This window comes from Daucus carota, chromosome 7, assembly GCF_001625215.2.
Source record: "Daucus carota subsp. sativus chromosome 7, DH1 v3.0, whole genome shotgun sequence".
Taxonomy (NCBI): domain Eukaryota; kingdom Viridiplantae; phylum Streptophyta; class Magnoliopsida; order Apiales; family Apiaceae; genus Daucus; species Daucus carota.
This window is the reverse complement of record NC_030387.2, coordinates 26,974,468-26,994,740: the sequence shown is the minus strand read 5'-3', so window position 1 is coordinate 26,994,740 and position 20,273 is coordinate 26,974,468. Positions and strand designations below refer to the sequence as shown.

The 20,273-nt window shown below is 35.5% G+C and overlaps 3 protein-coding genes across 9 annotated transcripts; all 3 read left to right on the top strand.

The window, feature by feature from the left end:
* Positions 1 to 2,206: 2,206 nt before the first annotated feature.
* Positions 2,207 to 6,288, top strand: LOC108193160 (pentatricopeptide repeat-containing protein At4g20740). 7 transcript variants are annotated; one of them, XR_010285713.1, is made up of 4 exons: positions 2,207 to 2,795; positions 2,956 to 4,700; positions 4,929 to 5,509; positions 5,790 to 6,288. XR_010285713.1 is itself a non-coding variant. In XM_064081692.1 (3 exons), the coding sequence occupies exons 1-2, from the start codon at positions 2,372 to 2,374 to the stop codon at positions 4,692 to 4,694; spliced, it is 2,163 nt and encodes a 720-aa protein (XP_063937762.1). In that variant the 5' UTR covers positions 2,207 to 2,371; the 3' UTR covers positions 4,695 to 4,700; positions 5,834 to 6,288. The 7 variants fall into 7 exon arrangements, 3 of the variants coding, with proteins under 3 accessions (XP_063937762.1, XP_063937761.1, XP_063937760.1); XR_010285714.1 differs by having other exon boundaries at positions 2,956 to 5,509; positions 5,834 to 6,288; XR_010285715.1 differs by having other exon boundaries at positions 2,956 to 5,509; positions 5,799 to 6,288.
* Positions 6,289 to 8,292: 2,004 nt separating this feature from the next.
* On the top strand, positions 8,293 to 16,218 carry LOC108196480 (probable serine/threonine-protein kinase PBL19). The gene is made up of 4 exons (XM_017363779.2): positions 8,293 to 8,863; positions 14,248 to 14,508; positions 14,980 to 15,102; positions 15,334 to 16,218. Exons 1-4 carry the CDS (start codon positions 8,504 to 8,506, stop codon positions 15,904 to 15,906), a joined length of 1,317 nt encoding a protein of 438 aa, XP_017219268.1. The 5' UTR covers positions 8,293 to 8,503; the 3' UTR covers positions 15,907 to 16,218.
* LOC108196479 (uncharacterized) lies at positions 10,556 to 14,444 on the top strand. Its single transcript, XM_017363778.2, has 2 exons — positions 10,556 to 13,672; positions 14,248 to 14,444. The coding sequence occupies exons 1-2, from the start codon at positions 11,080 to 11,082 to the stop codon at positions 14,253 to 14,255; spliced, it is 2,601 nt and encodes an 866-aa protein (XP_017219267.1). The 5' UTR covers positions 10,556 to 11,079; the 3' UTR covers positions 14,256 to 14,444.
* Positions 16,219 to 20,273: the final 4,055 nt, after the last annotated feature.

Genomic DNA, 20,273 nt, shown 5'->3' with positions numbered 1-20,273 from the left:
ATTAAATCACAAAATAAAATCAGAATCCCGCAATAAATCATCAAACACACATGCATTAACTAACATTATTTAAAAAAAACAATTAATGATCATAAAAAAAGGAGTGCGTAGAGTGAAGAATCATGTGTGAGTGTTGTTGTGTATATAAAATGAGAAAAATGAAGGATTAAAATGGCGTGAAATAGAAGAAAGAGTGCAATGAAAATGAAAAAGCAGACCTGAATGTGGAGCAATGTAATGGTGTGTGTATGGAAATGGCAGGGAGAGAGAGTGATAATATATGTGTTGTGAGAAAGAAAGAAAAATAAGGAGACTACTTCGCTGCGTATCAATTTTGTATAAAATAATACTAATAATTTGCATCTTATAAATTATACCAGCAAATTATAATATTATTCCCACAGTGAATTTTTTTTTTAGAAATAAATATATCATTAGAAAAATGTAGGGCTTCTTTTATTCATAATCACGTTTTCAATCTTATTTCCAAAAATACTACCTTATCCAATCTTATTTTCAAAAATACTACCTTATCCAATCTTATTTTCAAAAATATTACCTTCTCTAAAATATTTTCAAAAATACTATGGTTGCATATGCAACTAAATGTTATTCAATCTTATTTCCAAAAATACTACCTCATATATGGTTGCATATGAGGTTGTATTCAGTTGATTCTATTGTAATCTAATGGCCCCGCCAGGGGCACCCATACATCAGTTGCAACTTACAGTTTTCCGTTACATATGAGGTTGCATATGAGGTTTCACACAACCTCATATGCAACTAAATGCAACTGAAAACTGTAAGTTCCAACTGAAGTATGGGTGCCCCTGGCGGGGCCATTAAATTGCAATAGAATCAACTGAATGCAACCTCATATGCAACTAAATGCAACTGAAAACTGTAAGTTCCAACTGAAGTATGGGTGCCCCTGGCGGGGCCATTAGATTGCAATAGAATCAACTAAATGCAACCTCATATGCAACTAAATGCAACTGAAAACTGTAAATTGCAACGGATGTATGGTGTGCCCCTGGCGGGGCCATTAGATTGCAATAGAATCAACTGAATGCAACCATATGCAACTGAATACAACCATATGCAACTGAAATCCTGATTTTAAGTTCCAGTTTTTGAAAACTGGAACTTAAAATCAGGATTTGTACTTGCATATATGGTTGCATATGCAACCACCGTATTTTTGGAAAATATTTTCAAAAAGGTAGTATTTTTGCAAATATTTTCGAGATTTGAAAATAAGATTGGAGAAGGTAGTATTTTTGAAAATAAGATTGAAAAAACAATATACAAGATAATTCCCCAAAAATGTATAGGTATATGAATGACGCCTGGTTCTGGCCGGGATATCTCGAGACATTTGATAACCTTGCTTCTGCCGGTGATATTACTAGAACGGTTTTTCTAATGTGCTCATGGGCACATGCTAAGCACAAAAATTTATAAATTTGGAGAGTTTTGATTGGCTTACCCTTTCTAATAATGGTGGACCCCTTGCAGTTATAACAACCACACCAATTAAAACCCTCCAAATTGATGGATTTTTGTGCTTAGCATGTGCCCATAGTACACCCTAGACAAACCCTTACTAGGTTAAAAAGTTCCGGTGAAATTGATAGTTTTTAGTTAGAACTGATCGCATTTAATCTTTTTTAATTAAGAATGAGAAAAAAAAAATTGATTGGTTTTAACCGCAAGTAATCGGAAAGAGTTGGTCACTTTTATTGAGTAGTTTTTAGTCATTTTTCTTTTGATGGAGGGTGGTCGTAAACGAATCGAGTCGAACCAATACAAATTCTAGGATGCTCTTGTATAATTTGACAAAAAATAAATAAACTCGAATTCGAATTTGAGAGGTGGATTCATCCAGAAAATATGTTTTTATAATTCGCGAATAGGTTATCAACATATTTATTGATTTTTCTTACTTTTTTTTTTTGAGAATATTGATTTTTCTTACTTACTCATTAATCATTATATGAGTTTTTTCACAGTTCGTACTCGCAAATAAATTATTAATACTATTCATAAACTTTTTTAAAATATAGTTTTCATTACAGGAAAACAACAAATTTTTTAATACAAACTCAATACCTCCAAAAAAAATTTTTAATTCGCCTACCAAAAATCAAATGCATCTATAAAATATTAATAAATCTATCAAAATATGTAATTAAATAATGATGGTCCACCCACGACACAACCGGATGAAACCCCACGCAAAGAAGGATACCCGGGAATACAGCCTACAGGGATATGAGTTGGCCGGAGATGCTCTTACACAAAAACCAACAGATTCCCCGGTGATTTATTTGTTGCTTTACTTTTGGAAGTCTCAACATTTATTTATATGCTAAAAATGCCTCCCCAAACTCCACCCACCAACAAGCTATACTTCTACTACGGCCACCGTAAACCCACCCAAAACCGCCCCACCGTCCACGGCGGCCTTTTCACCAACCGCCGTACCGTCAACCCTCATAAACCCCCCATTTCGACCCGACCCACCTCCTTCAATTTCGACAATTGGGACCCGGATTCACCTCAATTAGCTCAACCCATCACTGACCCATCTGCCCATTTCTTCTCTGTAGCTCAATCTTTATCCCCAATTGCTCGTTACATTGTTGATTCCTTTAGAAAACATGGTCAGTGGGGCCCACAGGTTGTTTCGGATCTTAATAAGCTCAGACGGGTCACTCCTAAACTTGTTGCTGAAGTACTTAAAGTTCAGGATGATCCAAGACTGTCTTCTAAGTTCTTTCACTGGGCAGGTATAATTTTTTTTACTTTGTCATTTTGTATGGAAGTTTGTGTGTAATTGTTTATCGTGTTGTGAAATGTGATCATGAAAGTTTGAATTTTGGCCTAATTATGTGTAGTAATGTTGTGTGGATGGTAAAGGGATTAATGGTGCAAGATTATGTAATGCAGGTAAGCAAAAAGGATATAAACATGATTTTGCGTGTTACAATGCTTTAGCTTATTGTTTGAATCGAAATAATCAGTTTCGGGCAGCCGATCAAGTGCCTGAGCTAATGAACATGCAAGGGAAAGCGCCTACTGAGAAACAGTTTGAAATTTTGATTAGGATGCATGCTGATGCTAATAGGGGTCTTAGAGTGTACCATGTGTATGAAAAGATGAAAAAGTTTGGAGTTCGACCGCGGGTTTTTTTGTATAATAGGATACTAGATGCTTTGGTGAAAACCAATCATGTCAATTTAGCAATGACAGTTTATGATGACTTTAGAAATGAGGGACTGGTGGAGGAGAGTATTACTTACATGATATTAGTAAAGGGTTTATGCAAGGAAGGACGGATCAATGAGGTTTCCGAACTTTTGAATCTCATGAGGGAAAAGTTATGTAAACCGGATGTTTTTGCATACACCGCAATGGTGCGTGTGTTGGTTTCAGAGGGTAACTTAGATGGGTGTTTGAGAATTTGGGAAGAAATGCTGAATGACAAGGTTCTTCCGGATGTTATGGCTTACTCAACTTTAATTCTAGGGTTATGCAAAGGAAATCGGGTTTTAAAAGGTTATGAATTGTTTAAGGAGATGAAAGAGAGGAAGTATTTGATTGATAGAGTTATTTATGGATCCTTGATCGAGGCATTTGTTGGGGAAGGGAAGATTGGCCTGGCATGTGATTTGCTGAAGGATTTGATGGACTCCGGATATAGGGCCGACTTGGCTATATATAATTCACTTATAAAAGGTTTGTGTTGTGCCAACCACATTGAAAAGGCCCACAAACTTTTTCAAGTCACTGTTCAAGAGGATTTACAACCAGATTTTGTAACGATAAAACCTATGCTAGTTTCTTTTGCAGAGTCAAAGAATTTAGATGACTTCTGCAAATTGCTTGTTGAGGTTCAAAAACTTGGTTTTAATGTCATTGATGATCTTGGTAGATTTTTTTCATTTATGGTGGAGAAAGAGGATAGAGTAATGATAGCTGTAGAAGTGTTTGACCACTTAAAGCTGAAAGAGTATTGTAGTATTTCAATATACAATATTATTATGGAAGCTCTTTATCATATTGGGGAGGTTGATCAGGCACTACTTCTATTTCGTGAGTTGAAGAATTTACATTTTGAACCTGACTTGTCAAGTTACAACATTGGGATAAGATGTTTTACTGAAATAGGTGACATCCAAGAAGCATGTTCCTGCTATAATATGATAAAGCAGAGGTCTTTAGTTCCCTCTAGTGGGGCCTATTATTCTCTCGTTAAAGGGCTTTGCAAAACTGGGTATATTGATGAAGCTATGATGCTTATTCGTGATTGCTTAGCCAATGTTACAAATGGTCCAATGGAGTTTAAGTATAGTCTAGCTATTCTCCATATGTGTAAAAAAAATGATGCAGGAAAGGTAATAGAAGTTTTAGATGAGATGGTGCAACAGGGTATGCTTCTGGATGAAGTTATATATTCCGCTATTGTCTGTGGCATGTGCGAACATGGTACGATAGATGAGGCGAGGAAAGTCTTCACCTATTTGAGAGATTGTAAACTTTTAACTGAAGCCGACTTGATAGTTTATGATGAAGTACTTGTTGACCACACAAAGACGAAGACAGCAGACTTGATGCTTTCTGGACTGAAATTTTTTGGTCTGGAGTCTAAACTAAAATCAAAAGGCTGTAAACTTTTACCAAGTTAATTTCAGGTATCAGACTGATCTGTTTTTGTTCTAGAAGATTTTTGTCACCCCAGCATTCTTCCTGCCATCAAATTAGAAAGTGACTATCTTCCGAGTACTGTTTGTTGTTGTATCATGTATGCAATGTTAATGCCATTCTTCATCGTATGTATTCACACACACACACATACATTGATATATATAATATACATTTTTGCCATTACGATTTTGTACTATATTTCACTCTGTCCTCAGGTTAACTCCCTGATCCTTGGGGCTGGTTCTCTCTCTCTCTCTCTCTCCCTCCCTCCCCAGGCCCCCTCCAATCCATCAGAAACAAACTTAGACTAGAAACTAGAAAGTGACTGCAACAAATCTGCCTTTTAGAGCTTCAAGCCTGGGATTTAAGGCATCTTTTATCGATCTTTCGGGGATGGGCAATTCCGAACTCTAATGAGGAATGGTATATTCAGTGATTGTTCAGCATTTTTAGTTGAATATATACATATATTACAAATCAACATCCAATTACCACCACCACCACCATTGATTACGTTCACCACTACATTTGGCCGATTTACTACGACTAGGGGGCAGAAGAAAGGTCGGTAGAGAATGAGAAGGAAGGGGAAGGGAGTGAGGAGGAAGGTCAGGGAAGGGACGGGGTGGAGCGAGCGAGAGCGAGGAATGAGGAATGAGGCTGGTGCTAGGATGGGTCGGAGTCGGGCGATACTGGTGGCCGGCAGGAGTGGGAGTGATAGTTGGGGTTTGGTCGATTGGGGGCGATGATCACTAAATATGACTACACCAATCAATGATTTCTAGTTTCTATCCAGGTATATATTTAATTTTGATCATTTCTTGTTTTCAGTTTCCCATACAGTTGATGATCAGGGTATAGTGCTTTAAGAAAAAGTGTTTACAGACCAATATGGTTTAAGACCTTGCACTTGTAAAATATCTTCTGTTGTTGCTTAATAGGTTATTACGTTGCTTGCATTGCAGCTTTACTGAAAACAGAAGAAATTTAGGAATATATGTAATTAATCCCTAGTTCCCTTGTTTGACATTATGATGTTGGTCTTTTTAAGCTTTTGGTAACCCTGTTTAATATAGCTGTAGCAGTAATTTGAGCTGCTGCAACTGGTCTTGGATTACAGAATTATATATGAGGCTTAGTCATTGGCACTACCACTACCATATGAGCATGCCAACGAGGGAAGAAATGTAAGCAGAATCACTCGTTCTTTTGCTTCAACGTCACCTGCCTAGCTTCCAAAGATGCAGTTTTTGGAACTAGTGTGGCATGAGAATGACTTTCCTGGGGTTACTTGAGCGATGGAATGGAATATGTGGTGGAAGCAGAAGCACGTTTCATGAACCAACAGAACACCTCAGAAATTACGAGAAAAGGTATCACCTGGTGTTTGCATCTACAATCAGCTCAACAACCTGCTCAATTTTCTTTAGCCGAGAGGTATTACCTGTATTACATATTTACATGTGTAATGAACCTTAAAATTCTAAGCAGGGGTGTTGGTGTTGGTAATTTGGTGATTTAGCGTTTATGAATGTACAGTTGTGATCTAGTATTCAATTTGATTTGTTTGATTAAGTGCTTTCTTTTCAAAGTTTCTATTTAATTTTTTTAAAACAGCAAAAAAGTCAAAAAAAAGATATGAATGTTCATTTTATAAAGAGATATATGTATTAGATCGTTGAAATGTGATTCAAATTCTAGTAGAATTAAGTTTTTCATTTGGAGGGCCTTCTGTATCAAAAATAAAAACACAAATTTGGAGGACCTTGAGTATTTCTCAACGTCAATGACTATACTAGCAAGACTTTAATATCTTTGCGTAAGAAGGTGGTTGCATCGGGGGTTTTTCTGGAAGAGAAGAAAATTTTCTTTATCTAGAAGTTTTTCTACAAAATATTTCCTCGCCTTCTCAATCTCTTGTTCGGACCCAAATTCTGTACAGTATATTTAATCATATCAATCACACCGTTAAATTTTTTGATGATATTTCAAAATATTAAAAAATGAAATACAATTTTAAATTGAGTCTAATACTTACCATCAGTTTAATTTCAAAAGATTTTTGAGAATATTAAATCAATTTGTCTTAACCACTTGTATTAGGGAATAATTAAGGTATGGGTTTGACCAAGTCCAGCACTTACCTAACTAACGCAGACTTTTACTTGCGTCACAACCATCAAGATCTTTGTCTCTCTTTGAACCAAATTTTCGAGCTTTCTACGACTCCTTAAAAATACTACGGCGGTTCGGGGGAAAAAAAAAAAAAATACTACGGCGGACCAAGATTCCAAAGGCCACAATATACATATCTACTTGCCTATAAAAATACTACTCCCTCCGTCCCTTTTTACATGTCCCTTTTGAAAAAAAAATTTGTCCCAAATTACTTGTCCACTTCTCTTTTCAAAGCAACTTCTTGTATGTTTTTTCAAAATGTAACAACTTCCAATGTTTGACTAGCATATATATATACACAACTCTATCTAATTCATTACATTTATTAGGGATATGTATGAAAACAAGATATCCACCTAACATTTTCTTAAGATGCGTTATTTTTTCAAAAGGGACAAGTAAATGGGGACGGAGGGAGTATTATAGATAGGATTCCGGAGCTATATGAACACCAGTCACTTTCACTTGTAGTTTCATTTGCTTGTTCAGGAATTATACAAGTAAACTTGATACAAGAATTTTAGTAGCCCCCAGCTGGCATAAGACGGAGGTTTGCGAAAATACTGATTAAATTGCAGATGAGGAGTTGCTTTCCGGATTGTTATTGAAGTTTACAAGTTGTCTATACAGTTGCATCGTTTTTTTTAGTTTTTTTTTAACTTGGATATTTTGAAAACAAAGCCTAAAAATTATTCCGTCTTTCTCATTTTAATTCATTTTGCACAAATCACACATATTAAAAAATATCATAATTAGTTATTATAATCTATTTTATTAATTTTACATAAATAATATTTTGTATCATTTTTAACAAACTTATTCGTAGATCCCATAAGAAAAAGAAAATATACACCGGATTTGCTAAATAAAGAAAACCATATAAAGAAAAGAAAAAATTCAGTTTGTTGTAGCACGAAGATAAAGATGGGTCAAAATGAGAATCGCGAAGGGTGTGCTAATATATAAAAATAGTCAACCACCAATCCCACCTTGCATTAAACAGCGACTCATCTACATATCTTCTTTCGTTTAAAATAACAAAAACATAAGCTCCAAAAGCTTTGACATTTTTAGCTTGAGAAGCCCAAGGGAAGGAAACAAAAGAAAAAAACTACTCCCTCCGTTGGTTAGATATAATTTTATCTTATGTATCATTAATTAGTACATTGATAAGGGAGAATAGAGTTAAGTTTCAAAAAAAATCACAATAAATATAGAGATTTAGTGCATTGAGAAATTTGAATAATGTTGAGTTTCAAAAAAATTATAATTAATATAGAGATAAATTCGTATTGAAAAAAAAGAGAAACTAGTATATCGGAATAAATTTTTTCTGCAAGAGGAACTTGTAAAATGAGACTAAAGGGAGTAATAACATAATGGAAGAGCTCGCTTTATTAGGAGCAGCAAAGTTTGAAATACATGAGTAGACTCTTTCAATAATTCATTTGTTTCATTAGTTTTCTTTGCCAACCATAACTTGTAACTCTCTCCATGTTCTCTCCGTCTCATCATCTTTGAAGTTGCTCTCTTCGTTTGATTTTTCTTAATATTTTGTTGTCGATACTTGAATCTTCAAAGCCTGAATTAAATAAGCTGGAGACCAAAAGAAATGAAGTGCTTCCCTTACCTCAAAGAAAAAATCAGAAGTAAGCAACAAAGATCAGCTCCTGAGCTGAAGACGCAAAATCATTCAAGCACTTCAAATGTTTCGACTTCCGGAAGAGTGACCCAATCTTCAAGTTCAACCATTTCTTCACGAGGCATACCCGAATTATTCGAAGAGAAGGCTCATAATTTGAGAATTTTTTCATATTCGGAGTTGAGGCGCGCTACTAATGATTTCAGTAGACTGCTAAAGATTGGGGAAGGCGGGTTTGGGGTGGTGTACAAGGGTACGATCAAGGCTGTTGATGGAAGGGGAGATCGTATTGTGGTTGCTATCAAGAAGCTTAAGCAGGATGGATTTCAGGTTTGTCTTGCACAATTGCACTCCATATCTTTATTATTATTACATGATTATTATGTTTTGCTGTCAGAATTATTAATGACATTTTTGAGAATATAGATTTTATTTGAAATTCTGAATTTGATTAAATATCTATGAAAAGTAAAAACATTTTAACATTTATTTTTGAGCTTAATTCGAGTTAAGCATAAGGTTTTTTTTTTTTTTTGACAATGCCGGCTTATATGCCTTACAACTTAGTATCTGTTCTAATAATTCTCGGGGTGAGTCAGAGTCGAACCCGGATGTCCTGGGTCAACAGAGGATAAACCCACCACTGGGCTATCCAATCGTGCTCAGTTAAGCATAAGGTTTTAATTCAAAATTTGGTTCAATCTCAGACCAAACGACGTGTGAATGTTGTAACTATAGAAGCAAGATAGAAGATACACTTTACATAAAATTCTTGTCCTTGTTGGACTTTTATCTACTTCCTATTTTCCTCCTCTATTTTTTTATTTTTCGTCCGAGTCTATGCTCGTAGATGAATTGTATCATAAACACAATAGCCGGTCACGAATTTTTTTCATCCAACAAAAGTTATTATATAACAGAATGATACGCAAAAATATCTCCAAACGTTTAGACAATCTATACTATACTATTAAAGCCGAAACATTAAAAGTTTGGTCGGTCGGTCGGTACTTGGCCAAAATACGGGCCTATCTATATAACCAATTATTCCGGGCTTAAGTACGGGCCTATCTATATAACCAATTAATAATAATCCTTTTAAAACTGAAACATTAAAAATTTGGTAGGTCAGTACTTGTGTCAAAATACGGGCCTATCTATATAACCAATTATTCTGGGTCTATCTATATAACCAATTAGTACTTGGCAAAAATACGGGCCTATCTATATAACCAATTATTCTGGGCTTAAGTACGGGCCTATCTATATAACCAATTAATAATAATCCTTTTAAAACTGAAACATTAAAAATTTGGTAGGTCAGTACTTGGGTCAAAATACGGGCCTATCTATATAACCAATTATTCTGGGTCTATCTATATAACCAATTATTCTTTTTAATTTGGGCCATAGTACGGGCCTATCTATATAACCAGATAATCCTTTTAATTGAAATATATTACTTTTTTATATTTTTGACTAAAAAACTCAATCTTCTAAAATAACATTGAGAAACATGGTAATTACTTTTTTAACTAAAATATATTATCTTTTTATAAATTTTCCAACTAAAAAATTAATCTTTTACAATTAATACGGACATGGGCGACATATTTATACGTAAAGATGTGTGCCAAAAGTCTAAAAGTCAAATAATAAAAATAGAGGGAGTATTATTATATTGGTCGGGCGGTCGGTACTTGGGCCGAAGTACGGGCCTATCTATATATATAACCAATTATTCTTTTTAACTAAAATAAATTATCTTTTATATATTTTTTAGATAAAAAAAACTCAATCTTCTAAAATACTATCGAGCAACATAGTAATTGTCTTTTTAATCAAAACGCTTTATCTTTTTTAGATTTTCTAACTAAAAAAACCGAGTTTTTACAATTAACACGGGCGCCATATATATAAAAATATAATATCATTAAATATAATTATTAATAAATAACATGTGATATTATTCAACCAAAATACATTAATAACATTATTTTTAAATCCTCTAATGATCTCATATTAAAAGAAATATTACAAATCTGTCATATACTATATATTATTACACTATTAAAGTCAAAAATAAAAGTTCATTTGGTTGGTCAGTTAGTTGAGTTTGGTGAATCGTTTGGTATTCGACCCACGGAGCTCTTGAATTTATAACATATTATAATATAATTTTATTATCTATTAAACCGAAACATTAAATTTAGGTTAGTACGATGGGTCGGTATTTGGTTTCATGTGCCTCTTTAAATTATAATAAACATTAAAAGTTTGTTCGGTCGGTACTTGGGCCGAATTATGTTAATCTTTATAATACCTCCATTCTGTTTCTTCTCCCATTATGCACTTTTGATACTTACCACATTCTTGCTTACATTTGAACCTACTTCTAACATTTGAACCTACTTCTATTTGAATTCAACAAAACCCCTATTTAAAGGGCCAACACTGTTTCCTTATTCCTTATCTTTGTTTTTCCTTTCCTGTCGCGTCTTGATTTCTCTCCGTCGTGTCCACCATCTCGCTGGTCACATCCTGTCATGGCGTCTGAAAATAAACGTCATAACACCCTCAAAGCTCTCCCCGGAAGCTACAAGCTCTGGTACGCTTATTTACGACGTCGTCTCGAATTGGTTCGAAACTTTCCCATTACTCATTACGAATATAAATCGCTTAATAATACTTTCGAAAGGGCTTTAGTTACTATGCATAAAATGCCGAGGATTTGGATTATGTATTTGTCGACTTTGACTGATCAGAAGTTAGTAACGGCGACTAGGCAGTGTTTCGATAGGGCATTGTGTGCGTTGCCTGTTACGCAGCACGGTAGGGTTTGGGAGATTTATTTGGCGTTTGTGAGGCAAAGAGGGGTTCCGATTGAGACGGCGTTGAGGGTTTATAGGAGGTATTTGGAGTATGATCCCAGCCAAATTGAGGAGTTGATTGAGTTTTTGGTGGACTCGGAATTGTGGCAGGAGGCGGCGGAGAGGTTGGCGGGGGTTTTGAATGACGATACGTTTTGTTCGATTAAAGGGAAGACGAAGCATGAGTTGTGGTTGGAGTTGTGTGATTTGTTGACCCAGCGTGCCAATGAGATCTCGGGGTTGAATGTGGATGGGATTATTAGGGGTGGGATTAGGAGGTTTACGGATGAGGTTGGGAGGTTGTGGATATCGTTGGCGGATTATTACATTAGGAGGAAGTTGTTGATGAAGGCGAGGGATGTTTTTGAAGAGGGGATGACAATGGTTATGACTGTGAGGGATTTTAGTGTGTTTTTTGATGCGTATTTGCAGTTTGAAGAGAGTATGCTTGCTTTGAAGATGGAAGATATGAGTGAGAGTGAGGAAGAGGAGGGGGAAGGATCGATGGTTGAGGAGGAGGACGATGATGAAGGGGATCGGTTGAATGTTGGAGATATTAAGTTGAAGATTAAAAAGCTTTGGCTGTCGGATGATAGAGATTTGAATTTACGGTTAGCTCGGTTGGAAGATCTTATGGATAGGAGGCCAGAATTAGCTAATAGTGTGCTGCTTAGGCAAAACCCTCATAATGTGGAACAGTGGCATAGGAGAGTTAAGATATTTGAAGGTAACCTTGCTAGGCAACTGGAGACCTATACGCAAGCTGTACGGACTATTGATCCGATGAAAGCTGTGGGAAAGCCTCATACTCTGTGGGTTGCCTTGGCTAAATTGTTTGAGACTCACAATGGTATCAATGATGCTAGGGTGATATTTGATGAGGCTGTACAAGTAGGCTACAAAGCTGTGGATAATTTGGCTAGTGTTTGGTGTGAATGGGCAGAGATGGAACTAAGACACAAAAATTTTAAGGTAGCACTTGACGTGATGAGGCGGGCTACAGCTGAACCATCAGTTGAGGTCAAACGTAGAGTGACTGCTGATGGCAATGAACCTGTTCAGATAAAGCTGCACAAGTCCCTCAGGCTTTGGACATTCTATGTTGACTTGGAGGAGAGCTTAGGTACCTTGGAGTCAACTCGTGCAGTGTATGAGAGGATATTGGACCTAAGGATCGCCACACCCCAAATTATAATCAATTATGCTATGCTCTTGGAAGACCACAAGTACTTCGAGGATGCTTTTAAGGTCTATGAGCGAGGCGTGAAGATATTTAAATATCCACATGTAAAGGATATATGGGTGACTTATCTTTCTAAATTTGTTAAAAGATACGGAAAGTCGAAGCTTGAACGAGCCAGAGAGCTATTTGAGCATGCTGTTGAAATGGCTCCAGCTGAATCAGTGAAGCCTTTGTATTTACAATATGCTAAATTGGAAGAGGATTACGGTCTAGCCAAGCGAGCAATGAGTGTTTATGATCAAGCAACAAAGGCTGTTCCTGCCTGTGAAAAATTGAGTATGTACCAAATATACATAGCCCGCGTGGCTGAAATATTCGGGGTACCAAAAACTAGGGAAATATATGAGCAAGCAATAGAATCTGGGCTTCCAGACAAGGATGCTAAAACAATGTGTATAAAATATGCTGAACTTGAGAAGAGTTTAGGAGAGAGAGATCGCTCGCGTGGAGTATACAAGCATGCATCTGAGTTCGCAGATCCAAGATGTGATGCAGACTTTTGGTGCAAGTGGCATGAATTTGAGGTTCAACATGGTAATGAAGATACTTTTAGGGAGATGCTACGTATCAAAAGGAGTGTTACTGCAAAGTATAGTCAGTCGCACATTCTTCTTCCTGAGTATATGATGCAAAAGGATCTAAAGCCTAATTCAGAGGAAGCAATGGACCCTCAGAAGAGAAATGGAATTCTTGGTGATGATATGGCTGCTCTTGAGAGGCAACTAGCACCTCCTACAAATGATGCTGCCGCTAAGGATAGCACACGGATGCTGGGCTTTGTGAGCGCAGGAGTTGAGTCGCAGACCGAAGGAGGTCTGATGGTTGCTGCTAATAAAGAAGACATAGAGCTGCCAGATGAAAGTGATAGTGAGGACGAAGGTAATATTGAGATCCCCCAGAAAGATATTCCAGAAACAGTTTATGGTGGTATACGGAAAAGATCCGCAGAAGATGAAGATGGTGACAAGGGTAAGGAGGAGGAAGATAAACTTGGTGCTCTTGTGCGTATAAAAAGAATGAAGCTAGGTGCGTAAATGTGGTTTGTGACTTTGTGTATCCATATTCATTGAATTGCTGGAAATGATCAAAGCACGCGACTTTTGTATTGCTAGAAACTCTTCTTCTATAGTGTTGTCAAACCCCTTTTCAGAACTCCATCCGTTTTTTATATATGAATATTTGATTTTTTTGGCATTCTAGATATTTTTTAAAAAAACTTTCTTTTCACAAATAAAATATTAAATCTAAAATCTCATTAATAAAAAAATTAATCAACAATAATAATTTCATTTTAATATCCATTCATCTAAAAATGCAAGTCAAAAAATTAGAGTATAATATTAGACTGTAATATCATAATTAGTTATTTTTTGTTTTGTCTTTTTATTATGATATATATTTGACATTTAATGAAAGAATCGATAAGTTTTAGCATTTCAAGTATCAATGCCTTATATAATCTAATAATTGTATGTCGTAATTGAAATATATAATAACTTATTATTAAAAATCTAAAGTAAAATCACATTGACCTTGACCTTTTCAAAATTCGATAAGCCTAGATGTGTTTATATAATTAGTGTGATAAATTTTAATGACAGGGTCATAAAGAATGGATTTCAGAAGTTCTGTTTCTCAGTGTTGTGGAGCACCCTAATCTTGTAAAACTAATTGGATATTGTGCTGTTGATGGAGAAAGAGGAATCCAACGGCTACTTGTATATGAGTACATGCCAAACAAAAGCCTCGGAGACCATATGTTCAACAAGGCCTATGTGGCTCTTTCTTGGGATAAAAGGTTAAAGATTGTGCTAGGAGCTGCTCAGGGACTAGCCTATTTGCATGAAGAACTAGAAGTCCAGGTTTCACTTTTCTCTCAACACTCTTTTATACACATCCTCAGAAACTAGGGTAATGTTTGTATCTTTATTTTTATAAACTGTTGATGTGTATGAGAGTATAGCTTATATGTCACATGGGTATGTAAGGTTGTGTTGGTTCCTTCTTGGTTTGTTTAAAAGTCAACACCTTGTAAGTGTTGTCCTAGATGCACAACTGATACGTAAGGTTGTGTTGGTTCCTTCTCGGTTCATTTAAAAATCTACCTGTATATTGTCCTAGATGCACAATTGATACATAAGGTTGTAAGGCTGTGTTGGTTTTTTCTCGGTTCATTTAAAAATCAACACCGTATATGTGTTGTCCAAGATGCACAGTTGATACATAAGGTTGATTGGTAAAACATAAAGTTGTGTTGGTTCCTTCTTTGTTCCTAAAATATCTAACTCGTTTTATGTGTTGCGAACTTCATATTGATTTCACTGATTACCTAGGTCATATATCGAGACTTCAAATCATCAAATGTGCTGTTGGATGAAGATTTTAATCCGAAGCTTTCTGATTTTGGACTTGCCCGGGAGGGGCCAACTGAAGGGAATACTCATGTCTCAACCGCTGTAAGTAAATTTTGTTACATTGCTGTAGCTTTTAATATTAGCATGCTGGTGAATGTCTCTTACTGAGTATTTTTATGCATAAAATTTACTGTAAGCCACACTAATCAGGTAGAGACTGATTACAAATTTCAGAGTCTTTTCAGAGTAACTTTTAGCATAAATCTTGGGGAAAACAATCCTTTCTTTCCTTCAGTGCAAAAATGACTTTCTGAACTCTCTTTTCGTAACTAGGTTATGGGAACACATGGTTATGCAGCGCCTGATTATATTGAAACAGGGCACCTTACAAGTAAAAGCGATGTCTGGAGTTTTGGCGTGGTCTTGTATGAGATATTGACTGGCAGACAGTCATTCGAAAGAAACCGACCTAGAGCAGAACAGAAACTCTTAGACTGGGTGAAAAAATTTCCATTTGATAGTAAGAAATTTGATTTGATAATGGACCCAAGACTTGAAAGTCAATACTCATCCCCTGCAGCTCGGAAGATTGCAAAATTAGCTGATAGTTGTTTAATGAAGAGCGCAAAAGATCGACCAACAATGAGCAGGGTGGTGGAAATTCTAAAGCACATCATCCAAGTTTCGGGTGAATATGATTCCTCTACCGAGACTTTTGTTTTCTCTGATGATGAATCAGTTGAGCAGAATAAATCACCAGAAGAGGAGAGAGTGTCAAAATCAGCGAAAAGGCGAATGCTACACCTGGCTACATTAGGTGACCATGTTAATGGACTGAGTAAAAGAGGATTTATGATCATGCAAAGAACCAAAGTACCGCAGAAAATTGCATCGTTGCAATATTAGATTTTGTGGATTATTTCCAAGAAAAATGCTCCCTCTCGTTACCGCAGGCAGATGCAGATAAGGAGCTATCAATTTAAAGGACTAAGTTTTGCTGGGATAGTAGTTGTGTATGAATCTCAGATAGTAGCTACTGTATGTAACAGGTGATAATATTTTTAGTTGAGCAATAACCATTATTCGTATGTATGTGTATATAAACAAAGAATATGTTGGGAGCCTCTGTTCTTTTGTTTGTTTCTAAATGTAGTCTATATAGGTTGATTAAGGATAACTGGTTTCTGGTTCTAAAATTTTGATTCATTTCACTGATAATTATCTTCTAAAAATTGTATGTTTCCCTTAACTTTTCCTCTAATTTGTTGATTACTACTAGTTTGAGCGTTTTTACATCTTCGATTAGGTGTTTAATTGCTACATTTGGGTCATCTTTAATTTTCTTATACAAACTTTAGCAAGTTTTGCATTAATTTTTAACTTTCAACCTCAAACTCATGTGTTAACTAATCTAACATGTGAATGTTATGAATGCATGGTATAAATCTACCAAATAGTTTATTTAGTCCACGGGTGAACTATCGGAGAAAATTAAATAGCTATATAGAAAAGTTCCAAACAAGGCATATATACACTAAACTGCAATTTTAATAGCTTAGAAAATATATAAGTGAGGCGCTCAGGAAAAAGAAAATCTGACTCATCAATTTGCTAGTTTGAGAATTTTCTATAGATTTACTAGTTTGAGAATTTCTACTTAAGCCGATTTAGTCGTTCAAATCTTTTTTACTCAGTGGACTCATAATTAAAACGCAATACATCATTACAAATTAAAATTCAAATTTGAAATTAGCCAATTTTTATAATAACATGTTCCAAAATCACTAAAACCTTAAAGAGTAACGGTAGTTAAGAGAACTTTCCTAATAGTCATAAAGTTGATCCTACAGAAGTTAAAATCAACTTCCATTTTATCTAGAGACACTGATCTTATATAAGCAATGATTTAACTTCATATATTAACAAGAATGTATCAAAAATGCATGTGTCATCAGTCATCTGATCTGCTTCTTTCAAGCCAAACACTTGCCACAACTTCATGTCCACTAACTACTGTCACAGCTTTGCATAGATGAACCCCAAGATTTGTATTGCCTCCATATGATCTTCTTCACAAAAAGCTGAGATTTTATTACAAACTCCACACTGATATCACTCTCTTGCAATCTTATTATACCCTACGAGTATATAATAAGCGTAAGAGGGATATTTGGTTTTCAGTCCTACCGCGAAAAGAATAGGAACCATTGAACATTAGGACACAGCAATCTGCAAAACCTTAGAAGAGGCAGATGATTTGTTTCCTGGCTTTGTTGCTGATCTCTTGGAAGAAGATAAACTCCAGTTCTTTTCACTCCCTTCATCTATCTCTTGGCTACAAAATGGAGTATCTCCTCTGCATTGACATAAAATTTTATTAATCAGATCATTATTTACATGTATATTCAAGAATATGAGATTTCTACATAAAGATGAGATTAGCAAGTACCTATACATAAAGATGTCATTGTTGTTATCCAATGGTTTGTGGCAAAGAAAACAGGACTTGAGAAAATGGGGTACTTCACATCCTGTGCAAGATAGCCCATGAGTTCTCATTGTCTCTGAGGAGATAGAGAATGGAGGTGGCAGTGGCTAAAATGAGTGGGAGGTTTTAGATGTTTGAAAGAAGAGATGATGTTAGAAATGTGATTGTGGAAGCACAAGTGAGCAGTGCTGATTTATAACTACACTGCTAGGAGAGACAGGTGATGATTCTGTGATATGCAGGTCATATTAAGATCTGTGGACTGCTGTAATTAGGTACTATAGGCCCTATTTGGGATTAGCGGTTAGCAGATTGAATTACATATTTTGACTAACTGGTTGAAGTACTCCCTCCGTTTCAAATTAGATGTCCACTTTCAAAAAATCACATAGTTTAAGAAAAGTGGATTTTGAGAAAAAAGAGGTGTACCTAATATGTGGTGTATGGTTGATCTTGAAAATATAAATTTGAAATATGTGAAAGAGAGTTGATTTTAGAAATATAAATTTATATTGAAAGTTGAAGTGGACAGGTATTTTGAAATATTTTTTTTTATGTATTTTGAAACGGAGGAAGTGGATGTTTTGACTAGATGATTGAATTAGCATTTTTTCATAAAACTGTTTGATAAATAGTGATTGATTAGCTTTTCCTAACACAGATCAAAACCTCTAATCCAAAAAATTTCCCAAAATTAGTTTTTTTTGTCAAAATCTCTATTTCAATCCACCTTTGACTTCCAAGTTCCAAACAAGACCTATATATTGAAAAAATGGTTTCTTATAATTATTAAAATCATTAATCATCTCATAATGTGCATCATGGGTGTGATTGGCGAAAGCCACCTAAAGTGGTCCTTCTGAATCTTAATGTGATGGTGCACGGACCAAGCGGGGGCTGAATCCAAGGTAGTATACAATGAATGTGTTTCGACTTTCGACATCTTAACCTTTTTCTTTTACTTTCTCTGCATTTTTCTGTATTTTTGCTTACAGAACAAATTTCGCAATTTTCATTGTCTCCAGCATATGCCTGCAATACGTGGCAGCAAACAATTGAAGAAGAAGTTGTTTTACAGGATTCAGATTCTTAACAGTACTGTACTCCACGCACACACATATCTATGTACCAGAGCTGTCGGAGATATCACAGTTCCCTAGGCTGTGGACGGTGGATTATGAAAATCTGTTTGGGAACAGCATGCAGTTACAACCATAACTAAAGATGCCTTGGACCTTAATTCTTGTAAACTGCTTCCTCAACACTTGTTTATTTCTTTGTTATTAGCACGACTTGGATACTGATATGAATTCAGTTTTTTCTTTCCTAACGTTATGTTCTTACATGTAGCATACGAGAATTAGAATCTTAGTATGTTGTCACTGATCAGAAACATCATATCTAACTGACTACTTGAAATTATCCGGATCATTAATTTCCATTTGATTCTCACAATTTTTGATTACTTTCATACTTCTTATTTTGAGAGTTGGCCCATTTTGTCACTTTTTCAGAGATAAGATAGTTCAAAGTATCACTTTGTAATCTAAAATGCTAAATCGTGCATCTTTTATCCATCTTTCACTTCTTAATTGTAGATCATGTAGTGTTTTGAAACCCTGAACACTATTTCATATAGTATTTCATACTAAAACAGTGACGCTATTTCATGTAGCGTTTCATACTAAAATACTGGATCGTGTTGTGTTTTGCAGAATTTTCAGTCCTAAATACAACACAATCTAAGAATTTCTTCCAAAAATCAAAACCATGGATTATCATGTGTTGATAAGTGATATTTCGAGCATTTTTTTCTAACTATAATATTTTGGACATTATTTGTGGAAATTGTGATATATGATACCTTTTCTCTTATTCTCTTTTCAGAATAATATTTTTGTCAACTGAGTAAACACGCCCAGTATAACATATTACATATAATATGATACATGTGTGGGAGGAGACAAGGAAATAAAGAGAAGTTATGAATTGCAGAGCTGATTATTGGGAACCCAGGGCAGCCCATGCGGAGCTGTCGCTGTTCCGGAAGCTGTGGTGCTAAACCAGTTGGTTGGATTGGATTCCAACTAAAAGAATAAATATAGCAAACTGATTTTGAATAAAAAAAAGGCTTTTGTAATGGAGGTAGTTGAGGAACCAAAATGAACTTTATCATAGGTTCAGTTGCAGAGGGACAAATGAAGAAAATGGCATTCAATTTACAGCAAAATGAAGAAAACGAGATCGAACATATAATTTTAAGATATTTATTAGTTTTATAAACTCCTTATGTAACAAAACAAGAGGCATAATTTTATATTAAGCACAGGTTCTCCAAGAGGGTCCAAAATGGCGACAAGCTTGCTCCGGAACAGAGAAACCCAGAGCACGAGTCCCACCAGAATGAAAAATCTAACTACAACTACAGAACAAGGACCCTTAAAACAGAGACACAGACAACAGGAAAAGCAAGGACCTAAACAAAACCTCACACACAGTTTGATCAACAGGAGTAAATCATATCAGATAAACTGGTTTTGTTTCACAGAAAGAGTCTGCTTACAAATTTTACAATGGTCCCCGGTGCTACGACTGTCAAACTAATTAATGATGGTTCTGTTATCAGTTGTTAAAGAACGTGGTGGGATCAATGCTGAACAAGAGAATGAGACCCTGGTTGATGACAATGCTGCTGGAAGTTAGAAAGTCAATTTACTTCGATCACTACTTTAAGATACTGTAGTACTTTTGCTTGTTAGTATTTTCTTTTGTTTTTTGACTTTTT